Source organism: Perca fluviatilis, chromosome 3, assembly GCF_010015445.1.
Source record: "Perca fluviatilis chromosome 3, GENO_Pfluv_1.0, whole genome shotgun sequence".
NCBI classification, from domain to species: domain Eukaryota; kingdom Metazoa; phylum Chordata; class Actinopteri; order Perciformes; family Percidae; genus Perca; species Perca fluviatilis.
Genome location: NC_053114.1, coordinates 443,937 through 459,871, shown reverse-complemented (window position 1 = coordinate 459,871; position 15,935 = coordinate 443,937). Strand labels below are relative to the sequence as shown.

Below are 15,935 nucleotides of genomic sequence, written 5' to 3'. Positions count from 1 at the left end.
AAAACCTGGTCTAAAGTCAGTGGCGCTAGTCTAAAGTCAGTGGCGCTAGTCTAAAGTCAGTGGCGCTAGTCTAAAGTCAGTAGCGCCTTATTCAGATGCTATTTTAGGGGCGCATGCTTGGCCATAATGTAGCGTGTGCACAACGCGCATACACTTCTCTCATCTAAATAGATGCAGCAGTTCCCATTTTTGCAAACCATACATAATTACAAAGGAAAATATTACTGAAAATGCGCTTCAGGTGTTTGGATAGGTCAGGAGGCACTTTACAGTACAGTCCTCAAAAAGTCCCAGCATTCCTTGTGGCTTGTTGTGTTTTACACATTTCCATGAATCATGGATGTGTTGATGGCATAAATGAGGAAATATTAGAGGACTTAAGGAGACGTGATGTTGAACTACGGTGGGATTGGACACTCCAGCGGAATCTGGTCCGGGAGTAATGCGCGATGTGCTCCTGGTGGAGCGGGTGGACGGAGATGGAGTGGGGGGAGGAGGAAGGGGCACAACAGGAGCAGGTGGTGCGTTTGGAGGCCCACGCTCCATGGCTGCAGCAATCCTCTCCAGACTTGAGGAGATGCGCCCGAGAGGCCGCAGCAACATCGCCACCCGGCCAAGACGGGCATTTGTTACTTTGCCGCATCCCGGACAGCTCCCGCTGGCGTGCGCCAGGCAAATCCGCCGTCATAATAGCAATCCGCCACGGAACAATACGCCTGCTCTTAAAGGGAATGTGAGATGACGCTCTGATTGGTTTATTGCACGTTACGCCCAAACCACACCTAGCTACTTCAGACCAACCCATTTTAGATTTGCGTCGGCGCAAGACTCATTTATCCCGCTGTTATAATAGCAACAGCGCCCGAGATCCGCCCACAAAGCTACTTGCGTTTGGCGTTTCATACTTGCGTTTCAGATCGTTAAAATAGGGCCCCTACAGTCACACATTCTGACGGGTCACAGATTTCAGAAAAGCCTGTGTTAGTGTATCCAGCCAGGTAAAGGGTAGCAGGAGATTTCTTTATATAGGCCTAATTGTGTTTTTATTTTATTTGAGAAGTTATCTGCTGTAGTTATGGCTGATCCTGGGGCAGGGACAGCCTAGACATGAAAGCAGAGAGAGAGGGGGAATGACATGCAGCAAAGGGCTGCAGGTCGGAGTTAGCCTTTAGCTCAAACCGAAGCTGTGCCTAAGTAGAGCTTCACAGACCTGCTAGCTTGCCCTTCCTTTCTTTTATGGTTTACTTTGCTGGCCATGTGCATTTGTTTGCCATTTTGGTTTTTATTTATTAATTAAGAGTTTCAAATAATGCTACTAACATCTAATGCCACTAATACAAACATCTACTGCGCAACAACTACTTCTACTGCTGCTGCTATAACTACTGTTCCAGCTTAGCCTATACATGTATTGATGCTGAGAATGATGACGGTAACACAGAGTTTGGACAGTTTCCATGTAAACAGCAGCTGTAATTGAGTGTGAGGCAGGAAGTCAGCGTTACCTCACTGTTCCTTTTCAGCAGCAGCAGCAGGTTGGCGTTTCCTCCCTGCACACAAGCACAAACGCACACTTAGTACTGTACAGCCAGAACACAGTAATGCACTCACACACACACATCTTCTAGTTTGTCTCACTGTGTGTGTACAGTATGTGAATGAGAGCATGCATACTGCACAATGTATATGACTGAATGTGATTATAGCTGCACATGTGGGCGTGCTGTAAACATCTAATTGTATCTGGTTAGGATTATGTACCACTGATACAGTAATACAGCAGTCTTACGCTCACTGTATTTTAAATAATGATGGGTTAAAGATCTCTAAAAATGCATTTTCCATTTACTAAGAAAACCATAAACTAATTTTAATATAACATAATGCTTGAATTAACTCTGAATTATTTCTTTAATGATTATTCTGACTTCTGCAAGCACTCGCTGCTTTTACTCCTGAACCCCCTCTGACTTTGGCTCAATGCCCAGGATAAAATGTAAATTAAAATAAAGCAAAGCTTTTGTTCAAATAGTATAATTAACAAGGAATGGTGTCAAGTTGGTTCAGGGACAACAAAGACTGCTTTTGTTGAACAGCGTACTACAGTAGCTTGGCTTCACTGAAATGTTATAAAAGATGGATAGCTACAGGATACATGACTACAAAGGCTAGCATCCATTGCAATTACAAAAGCAGCACCTAAAGGCCGCCCATTCATTTTCTATCCTATCATCATATTGAATTCTTATACAAGTGATGGTCACCATTAGCAACAGGCCCTGGCAGGAAGAGTCAAGAGGCTAATTCACTGGAGGAAGAGAAGTGGCTAAATTCATCTTAATGGTGTTGTTAATGGTTGTTGGAGGACAAATGCACCCCCACACATGGCCTCAGATTTTCATTGAGGCATGGGGGCGTCGCAGCTTCAGAGTCAAGAATAATTGGCTGCTGAGATGCCGACCTTCTTTAAAACACTGTCGGACTCCGTCCTGCGCAGATCTCCCGCTGTATCCTCACTCTCATCGCCGTCTCCACCTGACATAAAGGCAAACCACAGGAGAAAAGATGAACCAGGTAACAAATAGTCCACGTTCAGGTCTACTGCAAGATAATATGAGAACAGGGACACAATAAAATGGAAAATGTATAATCTTTTAGTATATTAAACAAAAAACAAACAAACAAACTTTAGTGCCAATTGTCACATACACAGTACAATGTAGCGAAATTCAATTTTTGCAATTTAACACATCCAAGTACAGTATATTAGGAGCAGCAGACAGCTGCCACTCTACTTACGAGCCACAAGCCATATTTATATATACACTCACCTAAAGGATTATTAGGAACACCTGTAAGATTTCTCGTTAATGCAATTATCTAATCAACCAATCACATGGCAGCTGCTTCAATGCATTTAGGGGTGTGGTCCAGGTCTAGACAATCTCCTGAACTCCAAACTGAATGTCAGAATGGGAACGAAAGGTGATCTAAGCAACTTTGAGCGTGGCATGGTTGTTGGTGCCAGATGGCTGGTCTGAGTATTTCACAATCTACTCAGTTACTGGGATTCTCACCCACAACCATTTCTAGGGTTTACAAAGAATGGTCTGAAAAAAAAGGAAAAACATCCAGTGTGCTGGAGTCCTGGGGGGCGAAAATGCCTTGTTGATGCTAGAGGTCAGAGGAGAATGGGCCGACTGATTCCAGCTGATAGAAGATCAACTTTGACTCAAATAAACACTCATTACAACCGAGGTCTGCAGCAAAGCATTTGTGAAGCCACAACACGCACAACCTTGAGGCAGATGGGCTACACCAGCAGAAGACCTCACCGGGTACCAATCCTCTCCACTAAAAATAGGAAAATGAGGCTACAATTTGCACGAGCTCACCAAAATTGGACAGTTGAAGACTGGAAAAATGTCTCGATTTCTGTTGAGACATTCAGATGGTAGAGTCAGAATTTGGTGTAAACAGAATGAGGACATGGATCCGTCATGCCTTGTTACCACTGGGCAGGCTGCTGGTGGGGGTGTAGTGGTGTGGGGGATGTTTTCTTGGCACACTTTAGGCCCCTAAGTACTAATTGGGCATTGTTTAAATGCCACAGCCTACCTGAGCATTGTTTCTGACCGTGTCCATCCCTTTAGGACCACCATGTACCATCCTCTGATGGCTACTTCCAGCAGGTTAATGCACCATGTCACAAAGCTCACATTTCAGATTCAGGTCTATACAGGTCAGGTCGAGTTTTTCCTCACCACTGTTGCACTAAATGCTTGCTCTTATGGGAATAACTGGAATTGTTGGGTCTTTGTAAATTATAGAGTGTGGTCTAGACCTACTCTATTTGTATAGTGTCTGGAGATAACTCTAGTTAGGGCCCGAGCGCCGACAGCGGCGAAAGGCCCTATTGAAACTGAAGGAATTATTATTGTTTTTCCCGTCAAATGAATTGCCTTTTTGAGCAGCTTAACATATTGAAAAACTCACCAAATTTGGCGGTCGCATCAAGTCTGGTGAAAATTTACGTATTTTAAGGGTTTCGGGAATAGGCGCACAAAAATGGCTCGCTAGCGCCCCCTACAAAACTTAAAAAATTGAGCCCCTGCAGTGCGTTTAACGTAGACTCACAAAACTTGGTACACATATGTAACATGTCAAGATGTACAAAAAACTTCATTAGAGCCATACCTTAAACCCAACAGGAAGTCCGCCATTTTTAATCGAAAGTTCGAAATTAGTGCGATTTTGGCCATTTCCACATGTCGTACTTTAACGAACTCCTCCTAGAGATTTCATCCGATCAACTTCAAACTCGGTCTGTGCCATCTTAAGATGTTGAAGATGAAAAGTTGTTAAAAGAAAAACTTTTCGTCAGACGGTGTGGGCGTGGCGTGGCGGCCATTTTGAGTGTTTAGCGAAGAACAAAGAAGTTGTTGTAACTTGAGTGTACGTTATCGTATCTGCCCGAAATTTCTCACGATTGACAAGGGTCCAGGCCTGAGGACACCTACAGGCCAAAATTTACTTTTGGTCATAGCGCCCCCAGCTGGCAACAGGAAATGCGCCTTATATGACAAACATCATCCGATTTACGTGAAACTTAGAATGTGTGGTCTACATCTGATACTGAGCCGCCCCCTATAATATGGCCACGCCCACTTACTCAGGCCACGCCCCCTTTCATAAAATTTGAACCGTTTAAGGTAGAGTTTTGTGTGAGTTGTCATTGAACTCAGCAGAGAGTTCATTTTTCATTGGTGATGTTTTGGCCCGCCCCCTAAGATTTAGCCACGCCCCCTTTTATAACTAATGACCCAATTGATGTAAACCCTTGTGTGAGGTATCATTAAACTCAGCAGAGACTTCCTTCTTCATTGGTGATGGTTTGGCCCGCCCCCTATGTTTAAGCCACTCCCCTTTTATAACTAATGACCCGTTTGATGTAGACCCTTGTGTGAGGTATCATTAAACTCAGCAGAGACTTCCTTTTTAATTAGTGATGGTTTGGCCCGCCCCCTATGCTTTAGCCATGATTATGATTATTATGATTTGATACTATAAATATAATTGAACTGAATTGAATTATGTTTGCTTATGCATTTCCTTTCTGCTCTACTCACATAAATTACTTAACTCCTGTGATCCCTCCTTTAACTTTTTAACCAAATTTGAACTACTTACAGTATGTGGTTCAGTTGACTCCACGCACCTCTAATATTAGTTTATATAATGCCTCTGATGTTAATATGTGTTTATATGTCTGCTTTTTGAACAGAACTAAATAAACAGAAATATATTTTAAAAACATCACACTGACAAAAACATTTTGGAGTTCTCCAGGTACTGCTTCTGATGTAGAAGTCTGGACCTCTTATGGCTCAATGGCTGCCACAGTGCCAGTAGAGTCCCACTCTGAGCTTACAAGCCACCAGTTCAGAGGTATCGCCCCAAGCCATGTCTCCCTCAGGAAGCATCAGCTCTGCTGTCCAAGTCCCCGTCTAAAATGTTTTATCTAACTGCACTAAACAAGGGCATTGTGGGAAGGGCTGGGTGTGGAGCCTGCTGTTATGTGACCATTAAAAATCAGCAGTGTCACCGCACAGCAATCATTCAGTCATTGAGTTGATGCAGCTATATGCACGGACCGCACCAGCAGGTCAAGGTTCAGTGTCTTCGACTGTTTCAGGCTTCAGACATGTAGTCTGGCTCAACACTTGGCCAGTCTGCACATTCTCTCCATAAAAAAACACAAGCATGCAGCTCCAGCAGACTTACTCTTACTGCTGTGCATCTGGTGGCTGTCGAAGCCTCCGAAGGTCTCGGCCCGACGGGGCAAACACACTGGCCCCGCGCCTCCTCCCTCCTGGATGCTGGCCATCGCCCCGCCCAGGCTGCCATTCACCAGCCCCTGTAACGTCTCCACTGTCACACACACACACACACACACACACACACACACACACACACACACACACACACACACACACACACACACACACACACACACACACACACACACACACACACACACACACACACACACACACACACACACACACACACACCAATGTCAGTAAGTGAATTATCCTGGCTAACTGGGTTACAGTTCAGCTCTGCACACATGAATCCTACAAGGCACTTCTGCTTTCAACCTGGTATTGGATCCTGTTGCTAAGCAACTATCGACAACCTGTTTGAACCACAGAGCTCTTTTACTAAAAGTTTAAATATCTTAACCATCTGAAAATATATAAACTCTGGCAAGAAATATACAGCATTGGTGTCGACATATGTGCATAGACCACTTAGCACTGCGACCTTTCCAGTGAAAGTAATGAGAATCAAATGTTTAATGTACGTGTATGTGAACTCGCAGTAAAACATGATAACCTCAGCAGAAGAAATGACACTACTGCTGCCAATTCACATATCAAATTATTGCCCAAGGCTTCAGAAGGAGGTGGAAAATACATTCTGTTATAGTGCAGCTAACCCTTTCCTGTGGAAACCATTACACATAAGTTCTCCTTCATACATCTTCCCTGCATCGAGAAGTAATTCTTTCTAAATGTCAGTAAACTGTAAAACAATTTCCTGTGATTTTATGATCAACTACATCTTTTTCGTGAAGCACTCTCTGCCTGCAGCAGTACAGAGAAATCATTAAAAACTAGCTGCATCTGGGCACACTAGCTCACAGCTCGGACCACTCAGCTCTTTCAGGCAGCAACACCAAAGAGTGTGTATTATTAAGAATGCAAATACAGAGAACACAAGATAGCTCTGTACATCCAACGTTCCAACAAAATAGTGATTTAGAACAATACCGCAAGACAAAAGACAATTAATTGCAAGGCTATTTTTTCTGGATCGTTTCAAGAATTCTGGCAAGAATTGCCTTCTAGTAAGAGTCTAGAAAATATTTTATAATCTAAATATTTTCCTTTTTATCTTTCAGTCTACAAAAAATGTCCAGACCTGGTTGGTTAAATTTAAAATCAAATTAATGTGCAGAAAATGTGGTGTGGTTCTCTGTCTTCCTTCATATTTCATTCTCTCTTTAGCACAATATACAGTATCTCTCTTAGTTCATGCTGCGTTCTTCTCATACACATTTGTATTTATTAAAAGGATCCCCATTAGCTGACGCCTAGACAACCAGCTAGTCTTCCTGGGGTCCAAAACAATATTAAATCAGACAATATTAAAACATTTCATGACACATACAGAAAATAAACATAACCATATCTGTGAATAAAACTAAATAACAAGAAAGCAACCACAAAAACAACAAAAAAACTAGCAAATAGAGAAACATTTTGAAGACAAAGTTATATATTACAGTATATTACATAGCTAACATCAAGGTAGCACACATAGACAAAGAAGAAAATCTAATATTTTCAACCACACAATAAGATAAAATATTAAACCTCAGGATAAATAATTTAAGTGAAGGTAAGATTTGACTTTCTTTTTAAAATGTACTTGTCCTGTGATAAAATGTATGTTACTTGGGATGTTATTCCACAAAGAACTTGCTCTGTAAATGAAAGTTTTTGATGAACAGGGCCACCAAAGCACCAAGCAGAGCTGGAATAAAATCCTAAAACACGCTCTGACTCCTTCAATGTCTACACTCTCTTTAAATCATCTTAAAACATCAGACAACTGATTGCTTTTTGTGAGCGCTTTTCCCACTATGACAAGTCAACATGTTTTAATGGTTTAGTTTAATGCACATGTAATGGATTATTCAATTGATTAAAAAACATTTCATGAAAGTTTCTATGCACACAAGTGGGTGATGAAAAACACTTCTCTAAAAACAATGGCAAGTTAATTATTGCAGTCTGGCTCGCTGATTTTACCCACAATTTGTGTTTGAAAAAGGCCCTTAGTGTTGTCTAACACTGATGGGCAGATTTTCTTCTTCCATGTGAGAATGAAAACAAAACGACCTCCGGTAATACTCCCATTACATTGTGTAGGCCTACTTTTTAATTGATAAAAATCTCACGCTCTCATGTGACATTTGACTATAAGGAAGTTCCAGTTTTCAGCTCTAATCATTTCCTATAAATACATGGTACTTCCTCTCTGTCTCTATATTCAATTGAATCATTCTGTTGTTAAGAAAGCACGATGAGCAAATACATCTACAGCACATACATTATAAACACTCTCTTTCTCTGTCTTACCTTCCTGCAGGGCATCCTTCATGATAGACGCCCCCCTGGGTGGCTCCAGGCTACAGGCTGACCTGAAGAAAGGCTGGACCTGCCGGCAGACCTCCTCGCCTGGGGTCGAGCCCTCCCACATCCCCCTGAAGAGCTGCACCTTCTCCTCCAGCAGAGACATGATCTCTGTGTCCTTCTGCCTCAACAGATCTGACCAGCAGAGACAGGCAAGAGAAAAAGAGACGGAGCGTGAGGAAAACATTTTAGTGGTATTTGGAGCAAACTCCTCTCTGTTTTCTTTCACACAAACACTCGAAAAGTGTTTCTCTCACCTCTCATTTCCTTGGCTTTCGTCTCCAGTTGTCTCTTGTCATCTTCCGTCTCACTGGGAATGCCTTCATCATCATCTTTATCCCTGTCCAACCAAAGGAAAAAAAGATTTGGTTTTACTTCTAGTAAATTATGCAGGATTAAACATCTACAAACCATCATCTACAGCAGTTCAAAATCACTCACAAAATCTAGGTTTACATCTACGAGTAAGGATAAAACAATTAATGTCTGAAATGAATGGCCAAAGATTTTGATAATTGAATAATTGTTTAAATAGTTTATCAAGCAAAAATGCCACTATTTCACTATTTTCTGACATTTTATAGACTAACCAATTATTTTAGAAAGGATTTATAAAAAAAGTCATTAGCTTCAGCCCTCTCAACAACCAATCAGTGTGAACAACATCAGACAGTAAACAGGGATTAGACAACCCCGAGACAATGTTTGATGTATATGACGTTTTTGGTGAAAAAGACAGATGGAGCATCAGCAGAAAACTGTTGTTGTTGTTGTTTTTATCTCCACCATTCCTGCCAATAGCCTGATCTCAATTTCGTATTTTGACGGAAGTCAGACAGGGAGAGAGAGAGAGAGAGAGAGAGAGAGAGAGAGAGACAGAGTCCTAAATCTCTCTCCTTCCCGCTGGCTGCAGTCGAATAATCCTCTGCTTATAGTGAGCTGCCCTTGAAGCCTATCCAGCATTAGACTGTCCCTGAGTACATCCCATCCCCAGGTAGAGTAGTGCTAATCCCCCTGACAGCAAAGTGCTCTGTCGCAACTTACCGTTTATTACTATCTCAAGAACTGGGCTGGGTCTAACTCTTGGGTTACACCATAGGTGAACCCTACGAGGCCAATACTGAATGCAAAGCACTTTGAGTCCAGTGGAGGTTATGGGTTGAAGTAAATAGACGTAGTATATGCTTTAGTAAAACGTTAAGTAAAACATTTCTAAAAAAAACACCGTAACACATAAATAAACCCCACTTACATGGACTGCATGGCTTCCTGGATGAGCTGCATCCAGGTGTTGCGTTCGTCCTTGGAGCTGGCCAGGACCTCCATCATCTCTGGCTTCTCGATGCCTGCCGTGATGAGGAAGAGGCCGCGCTCTTCGTTAGCAACCTCCCTCACTATCAGCTTCTGCAGGGAGATGACCGTGGAGCGCTGGTCCTAAAGGGAGAGAAGGGTGGGGAAGGAGGGGAGGGATTGATGGACGCAACAAGGGAGGAGAAGGAAAAAAAAAAAGATGACAGTGGGAGGGTCAGAGAGGGGGGAAGACCAATGTTGAGGATGGGGAGAAGACGGGAAAGACAGGAAGAAGGGTGGGTTGAAGAGGAGGGAGTGTAAAGGAGGGGGAGAGAAAGAGGAGAAGAACAATTATGGGAATAATAGCATGACACAACAAGTGCAGTGAAGACGGAGGGATAGAGAGAAAGAAGCTCAGTTAGAAAACAGAAGGATTATAGGAGGTGTGAGCAGAAAGGGAAAGGGAAGGTTTAAAACCATGTGGAGTAAAGGGGGAAGAATAAGACAAAATGAGATTCTGGCTATTGTTATGATCCACATGGAAGTCAGCTGATGTCTACAGCCTCAGCAGTGCTAAAAGGCTGCAAAAAACTGTAAAGCACAGTTTAGTATGCTAACATCACAAACCGCTGCTTTATTTCTGCTCGATCCAATAAAACTCTGAAATCGTAACCACATCCCAACGTTTTTCCAGCAATCTTGTCTGAGGTTGGAGGGTTCAGATTTCATGCTGTGACTATTCTATAAAAATAATATGATGAAATCCAGAGGCTTAGCTCTGTCAAGAAATGCATTTAAAGTTGAAATCAAGAAAAATCAAGTTGGTAGTCTTATTTTGAACAAACTTCCATCTTTGTATCTAATCCATCTGCAGCACAGCAAAGGAAACATTGTCTCTGGAAAGAAAAACATGACATACATACTAAAAAAGACTCTGGATGATACCCACTTGATTCGGCTAACTCTGACTCTCTAGTAGCCATATTTAGCTTCACAGGAATACTTTCTGTCTTCTCTCCAGGTGACCTCTGATCTCATTGCTACAAGCTGAATGTACTGTTGGTGAGCCTCAGAACTGAAGCTTGTGTTGCCCAAAACTCAACCTGGTTCACATGGCATGCCTCTATTTTCATTCATCCTAGTGTGTGTTGGTGTGTTGGGGTGTGTGTTTGTTTGTGTGTTGGTGTGTGTGTTTTTTTGTGTGTGTGTGTGTGTGTGTGTGTGTGTGTGTGTGTGTGTGTGTGTGTGTGTGTGTGTGACTCAAACCTATATGATTTATCACTGTTGGGTTAGATGCCAAGAGCCAGAACAGCTTTATTAGGTGCAGCTAGCTAACTAGCCAGAGGCAGGCAATATTACACAATGGGTAATGCTAACAGCAACAGTGGGATAGGAAAATATAACAGCAGCAGCTCTGGCAGCGCTCATAAGATCTTTATCACTGTAGGGATGGAGGGAAAATGAATGGACGAGCAGAAAAAAGGAGAAAGAGAAGAGAGGGAGGAGAAAGAAGAGAGAGACATAAAGAGACAGAGGGAAAGAGAGATTTGAGAGCGGGATCCTACCAGCATGGCGAAGACATATTTCTGGTCTTTCTCTTGGAGGAAGACAAAGACATCTGATAGTAGCAGAGCGTGGACATCTGGAGAAAAGAAGTTGTGGTTGGATAAGTGAAAAGTTCAAACCCATTTTGTAACATGTTTACAGAGAGAAAGAGAGAATTTGTAGTCCATTAATTGGCAGTGAAGCAGTCAGTAAGTAGCTCCTTGCTTACCCTTTAGTCTTCCCTGGTAGTTCTTCAGCTGCAGCACTCCATCGTGGATCAGCCTTCTCCTCAGCAGATCCTCCTTGGCAAAGATCTGACCATTCTTCATCACCATGATGGACTTGCTGTCCATGCGGCCGTGAAAGTCCTTCAGGCGGCGTCTTTTATCGTGGTCGTTCACCTTGCTATCAACTGCTGCGATCACCTCCTTCACAAGCCGAACGGCGTCCGTCAGATGGTCATGGTCTTCCTCGCTTTCTGTGTTCAACATGTGACAGTTAGAGAGGTTAGACAGGCACCATTGAGGAAGTTTACATGCACACAAATATTCCACTATTTTTCGGAACATGACAATATTTCAAATTTCATACGGGTCATGTAAACAGCATATTCCATTTGTATATTCTGAATAAGGCCTTTTTCCGAATTTAGCATTTTCCGATTAAGACATGTGGGATATGCCGGTATTATTCATGTTTTAGAAGCATTCTTTGGACATTTATACAGCCCATTCTGTATGTTTCTCAATCAGAGTTTTTACCGTAGTTAGTGGCCAATTTAAGGCCTCTTGCCTGTTTAGGGCTTACGGTCAGCTCTGTGTGTTGCTGTGGTTGGACAAACCAACTAGCCAACAGATTACGATGCTGCGGTAGAGCTGCATGCCCAAAAGAATAGAAGGAGAATCACACCTACTTTTAAACATTATAAAAAGACTTGAGTATCAACAGGTTTTTGGATATCCACAAACATCGCAACACTGAGCTTTTCAAAAAGGTGGTTGAAGGAATGAAAGAGGAAGGCTGTGTTCGCACAGTCGGACAATTCTGCTATGGTGGAAAACTCTAAAAAATCCTACTTTGCATGGCTGCATGTAAACCAGAATATTAATGGAATATTCACTTTCATTAGCCATGTAAACAGCTTAGTCGGAATAGTGTCTTTTTCGGAATAAGGGGTAAAACAACGGGTTGTGTGCGTGTTAACATAATCAGTGTAGCAGTCTGGCATTAGGATTCCACAGTTAAGATTCCAACCCCACTATTAATTTGTTTCACTGGTTTTGTGTGAAAAGTTAAGATTTTAAAAGGTTTTATTTTTACGCAGGTGCAAAACCCCAGAAGGACAAATGCTGGCAAGTCCATTTGGTAATTTCATGGCTCCAAACTAACACACTTGAACCAGATGGGTAGAGTGGCACAGCTGAGGATGTGTTTATGGAAAGCAGACGGTGCAGTGACATTTTTTGTACCCATTTTGGCATTTAATCAGGCCTGCATTTCCACTCGCTGAGAAACCTCTTATTGCAAGTGCCATTGCAGAGAGAAATTAAGGCCTTTTAATGGTTTAAGTAGGTGGAGTTGGACACACACACTATATTAAGTCACCTTAACTTCTCTCATGTGTGTTGAGTTTTGTCCCTTTCATTTTAACAATCTTTTCTCTGACCTGCATAATTTGAAATGCACACCAAAATGTAATCCTATTGAGCTTGAGCGGTTCCAAGATCCCACTTGCATCGTGGTCTCCAAAATGTGAAGTACTTGTTTGCCACACCCACATCTGTCCTTCTTGAGAGAGGGACAACACACTGTGCTGCCCCTTTATCTTACAAGGTCTGTTCAAGTCATTTGTATGCAACGTTGGCTACACTGGCTTACCGAACACTTTCTGCTCATTAGCTTAATTATAGTAGATATTCTGAATACATCTTTTCACTAAAATTGCTTTCCCTTTTTTCTGAAAAGGTCCATTCAACATACCTTAATGGGATTTAAGGATGAGTGTAAATGTGCGTAATATACATTATGTGCATGATTACGTAGGATTTCAGTTTCTGTCATTTTTCCTTTATTGCTTGTTACATGTCTTTTTGTGAACGTATTATGGTAGTCAAAGAGTAAGATGTCAGAATAGATTAAAAGAAAATTGACACTTATTATAAAAACTGCAGACTTTTTCCTTACAGCCCCTGAAAGTGTCAAATGTTACATATTTCTCTATAGAATTAAGATGTATGACTCAATAAGCAACAATCACAGTTAGTTGGTACTATTTATTAAGGGTTAAACATCTAAAACTCAGCTAATTCCTCATCCAACTGTGGGTGTGGTTTTATTAGTATTGATTGACAGCACTGGCAACATAAGCAACATTTGTTTGCAGGAAGAGCACACAAAAAAGCACAGACAGCAATCTCTCATTTGAAATAATCAAAACCGTTTTAACATTTGGCACACAACTGTGTGTTTATTTTATGCAGGACCCCATTGTTCAGCATAACAAGCTGATTGAGAAAATAGGTTTCAGAATCTTTAGAGAAATAAAGCAACATTTTGAGAAATTTATTTTCTGTCTTGCTGAAAGGATTGATAACACTCGTGTCTGTGCGGTAAACTTAAGCTACCACCAGCAGGCGGTTAGCTTAGCAAAGCAAAAAGACTAGAAACGGGGAAAGTGGCTCCGTCCAAAGTTAACCAAAATCTGCTTAGCAGCACCTTTTAATGAACACTTTGTTACCTTATCGTATCTTTTATGTTTAATGGGTACAGAAACCAAATTCTAAAGACGACAGTGGCTGTTTCCCCTAGTTTCCTTCTGTGCTAAGCTAACCTGGCTATAGCTTCATATTTAGCTGAGAAGATCAATGCCACTCTCAAATCAAACTCTTAGCAAATAAGTGTATTTTCCAAAAATTAATTCTTCTTTTGTCAGTGTGGATTACATTTATGAGGGGGTAGGTTATCTTATCTCAGTCTGTTAGCATAAGCTGCTATCAATGCTCATGCTAATTATGTGGCTCATCTGGTTATCCAAAATGAACATTTAAAAGCTTTTATTAACTGAAAATAAAAATTAACATACTGTGATTTTCTTTTCTAAAATCTAACGAGAATAATAAGCAGGTCAAAGCTCAGAGTCTCCACAGTGGGACTACTTTTTACATGAAATAATTTAGTAAATGTGTAAGTGGCCTGTAGGTCTGTACTCTGATAAAAGCCCAACAGTGAATATGTCTCTGATATACACGTCTTGTATGTATTGTGCACTTGAGTTGACATACTATGTAATATTTTCCCCAAAATGTTCCTCCTTTGGTTGTTGTACTTGAGTGCTCCTGAGCACCAATATACTATCTCTAACCATTTCCCCCAATTCATGTTATCATGCACACATAAAGGCTGACAGGAAGCTAACCTTTAGTGTGCTGCAGGATTCTCTGAATTAGCACCGGATATTTTGTTATCCTCTGGGTCACGAGCAAGATGCATTCTGGGATACCAAGCCTCCGCACAATGCTGCTACTCATCTTTTTCTGGAAAAACAAACAACAACAAGTGTTTTAGTAAAACATGCCCACACAACAGGTGGCTCTGTCGTTGCAAGACGAGGTATCAAATAATCAACGGGAAACCTGAGAACTAACAATACAGTAATAATACTTGAGAAGGTGTTGCTGTTATTATGGATATGACAGTTACACAGCTTTAATAGAAATTATTACGGTAAATGCACTGATTGAAATTAAGTGCAGATGCAAAAGACAAAAAAACAAAAGAAAAGAGAGACAGAAAAAACAATCATGTGTGGAAAAACAGACATTTTCAAGTGCATGGAAAGCAATTTCTACAAAAAGTAACACTATTGTAGGACAGATTGGTGATACACATATAAAGGTCTGAAAGAGTCTTACTTTGATAAAGGCCTTGAAGCGTTTGTCTTTGGTCAGGAGGTCCTTGTAGAAGTTCACGGCTTCGTTGTGGCGGCTGCAGAATCTGCCGTAAACCCGCTTCATGCTTTCACCGTTGTATCCTGAGAACTAGAGCAGAATTGAGCAGGCATGACTACACAAAACAAACACATATATCAGACTGGACCAAAGTGGTAAACCAACCTTACAACACACTGACATGGAATAGTTGATGAAATGTGTTTTGCATATTTTGTTTTGAATTCTCTTTTCATATGAAATAGTGAGTGTTCACGGTCTCCAGGCTTCCTGCACTACCAACACAGGTGGAATTGCCTCAAAAGAGAGAAAATGAGTTCATCATGTGTCATTATCCCACCCGCCCCGCCCTCCTCTAACCTGGCTGACCAGGATGTCTCCTATCCTGTTGATGATGAAGCCTCCCTCCGAGCTGCCCGCCTCCAGCTGGCACTCTCTCTTCCTCTCCAGGAGGCGCAGGAGGTGCTGCGTGTGGAGCTCCAGGAGTTCATCTAGAACGGGGAACAGCTTCTCCACTGTCTGCAGCTCCAGCTGCACCTCCTTCTGCAGACCCTTGCTGTAGACTTCCGACATGATGCGCAACGTCCGGATGTGATGCATCTCCGTCTGCATCAGCTCTGAAGGACATACAAGGAAGTGATACTTAGTTAAATATTACTGAAGCAGCACTCATTATACCTTTCCACAGATCAATGCATCTACATACAGTTATTCTACCTCAGAGTTTCATAGAAGTCATGACATGCATTTGTCTGTCAATGCATATCTTATTGAATCAATCAAATTTATTTGCCACCAGTAGATTCTAATCAAATCCTCTAGCGTCTCAGACAGGATGTATCAATGAATATTTAAATTAGGTAAACATGCAGTCTCAATAGACCATTGA

General features: G+C 41.7%; 1 protein-coding gene across 12 annotated transcripts in view; it reads right to left on the bottom strand.

The window, feature by feature from the left end:
- The window catches only part of LOC120556381 (A-kinase anchor protein 13), a 121,619-nt gene that overhangs the window by 10,859 nt on the left and 94,825 nt on the right, over positions 1 to 15,935 (bottom strand). For all 12 annotated transcript variants that reach the window (XM_039795942.1, XM_039795941.1, XM_039795940.1 and 9 more), the window contains 11 exons: positions 15,407 to 15,663; positions 15,011 to 15,136; positions 14,515 to 14,632; positions 11,329 to 11,577; positions 11,120 to 11,196; positions 9,517 to 9,698; positions 8,522 to 8,604; positions 8,211 to 8,399; positions 5,785 to 5,931; positions 2,462 to 2,535; positions 1,506 to 1,550 (listed from right to left, as the gene is read on the bottom strand). In XM_039795942.1, the coding sequence (XP_039651876.1) occupies positions 1,506 to 1,550; positions 2,462 to 2,535; positions 5,785 to 5,931; positions 8,211 to 8,399; positions 8,522 to 8,604; positions 9,517 to 9,698; positions 11,120 to 11,196; positions 11,329 to 11,577; positions 14,515 to 14,632; positions 15,011 to 15,136; positions 15,407 to 15,663 (1,547 nt within the window). The remainder of the gene's footprint in view (positions 1 to 1,505; positions 1,551 to 2,461; positions 2,536 to 5,784; positions 5,932 to 8,210; positions 8,400 to 8,521; positions 8,605 to 9,516; positions 9,699 to 11,119; positions 11,197 to 11,328; positions 11,578 to 14,514; positions 14,633 to 15,010; positions 15,137 to 15,406; positions 15,664 to 15,935) is intronic.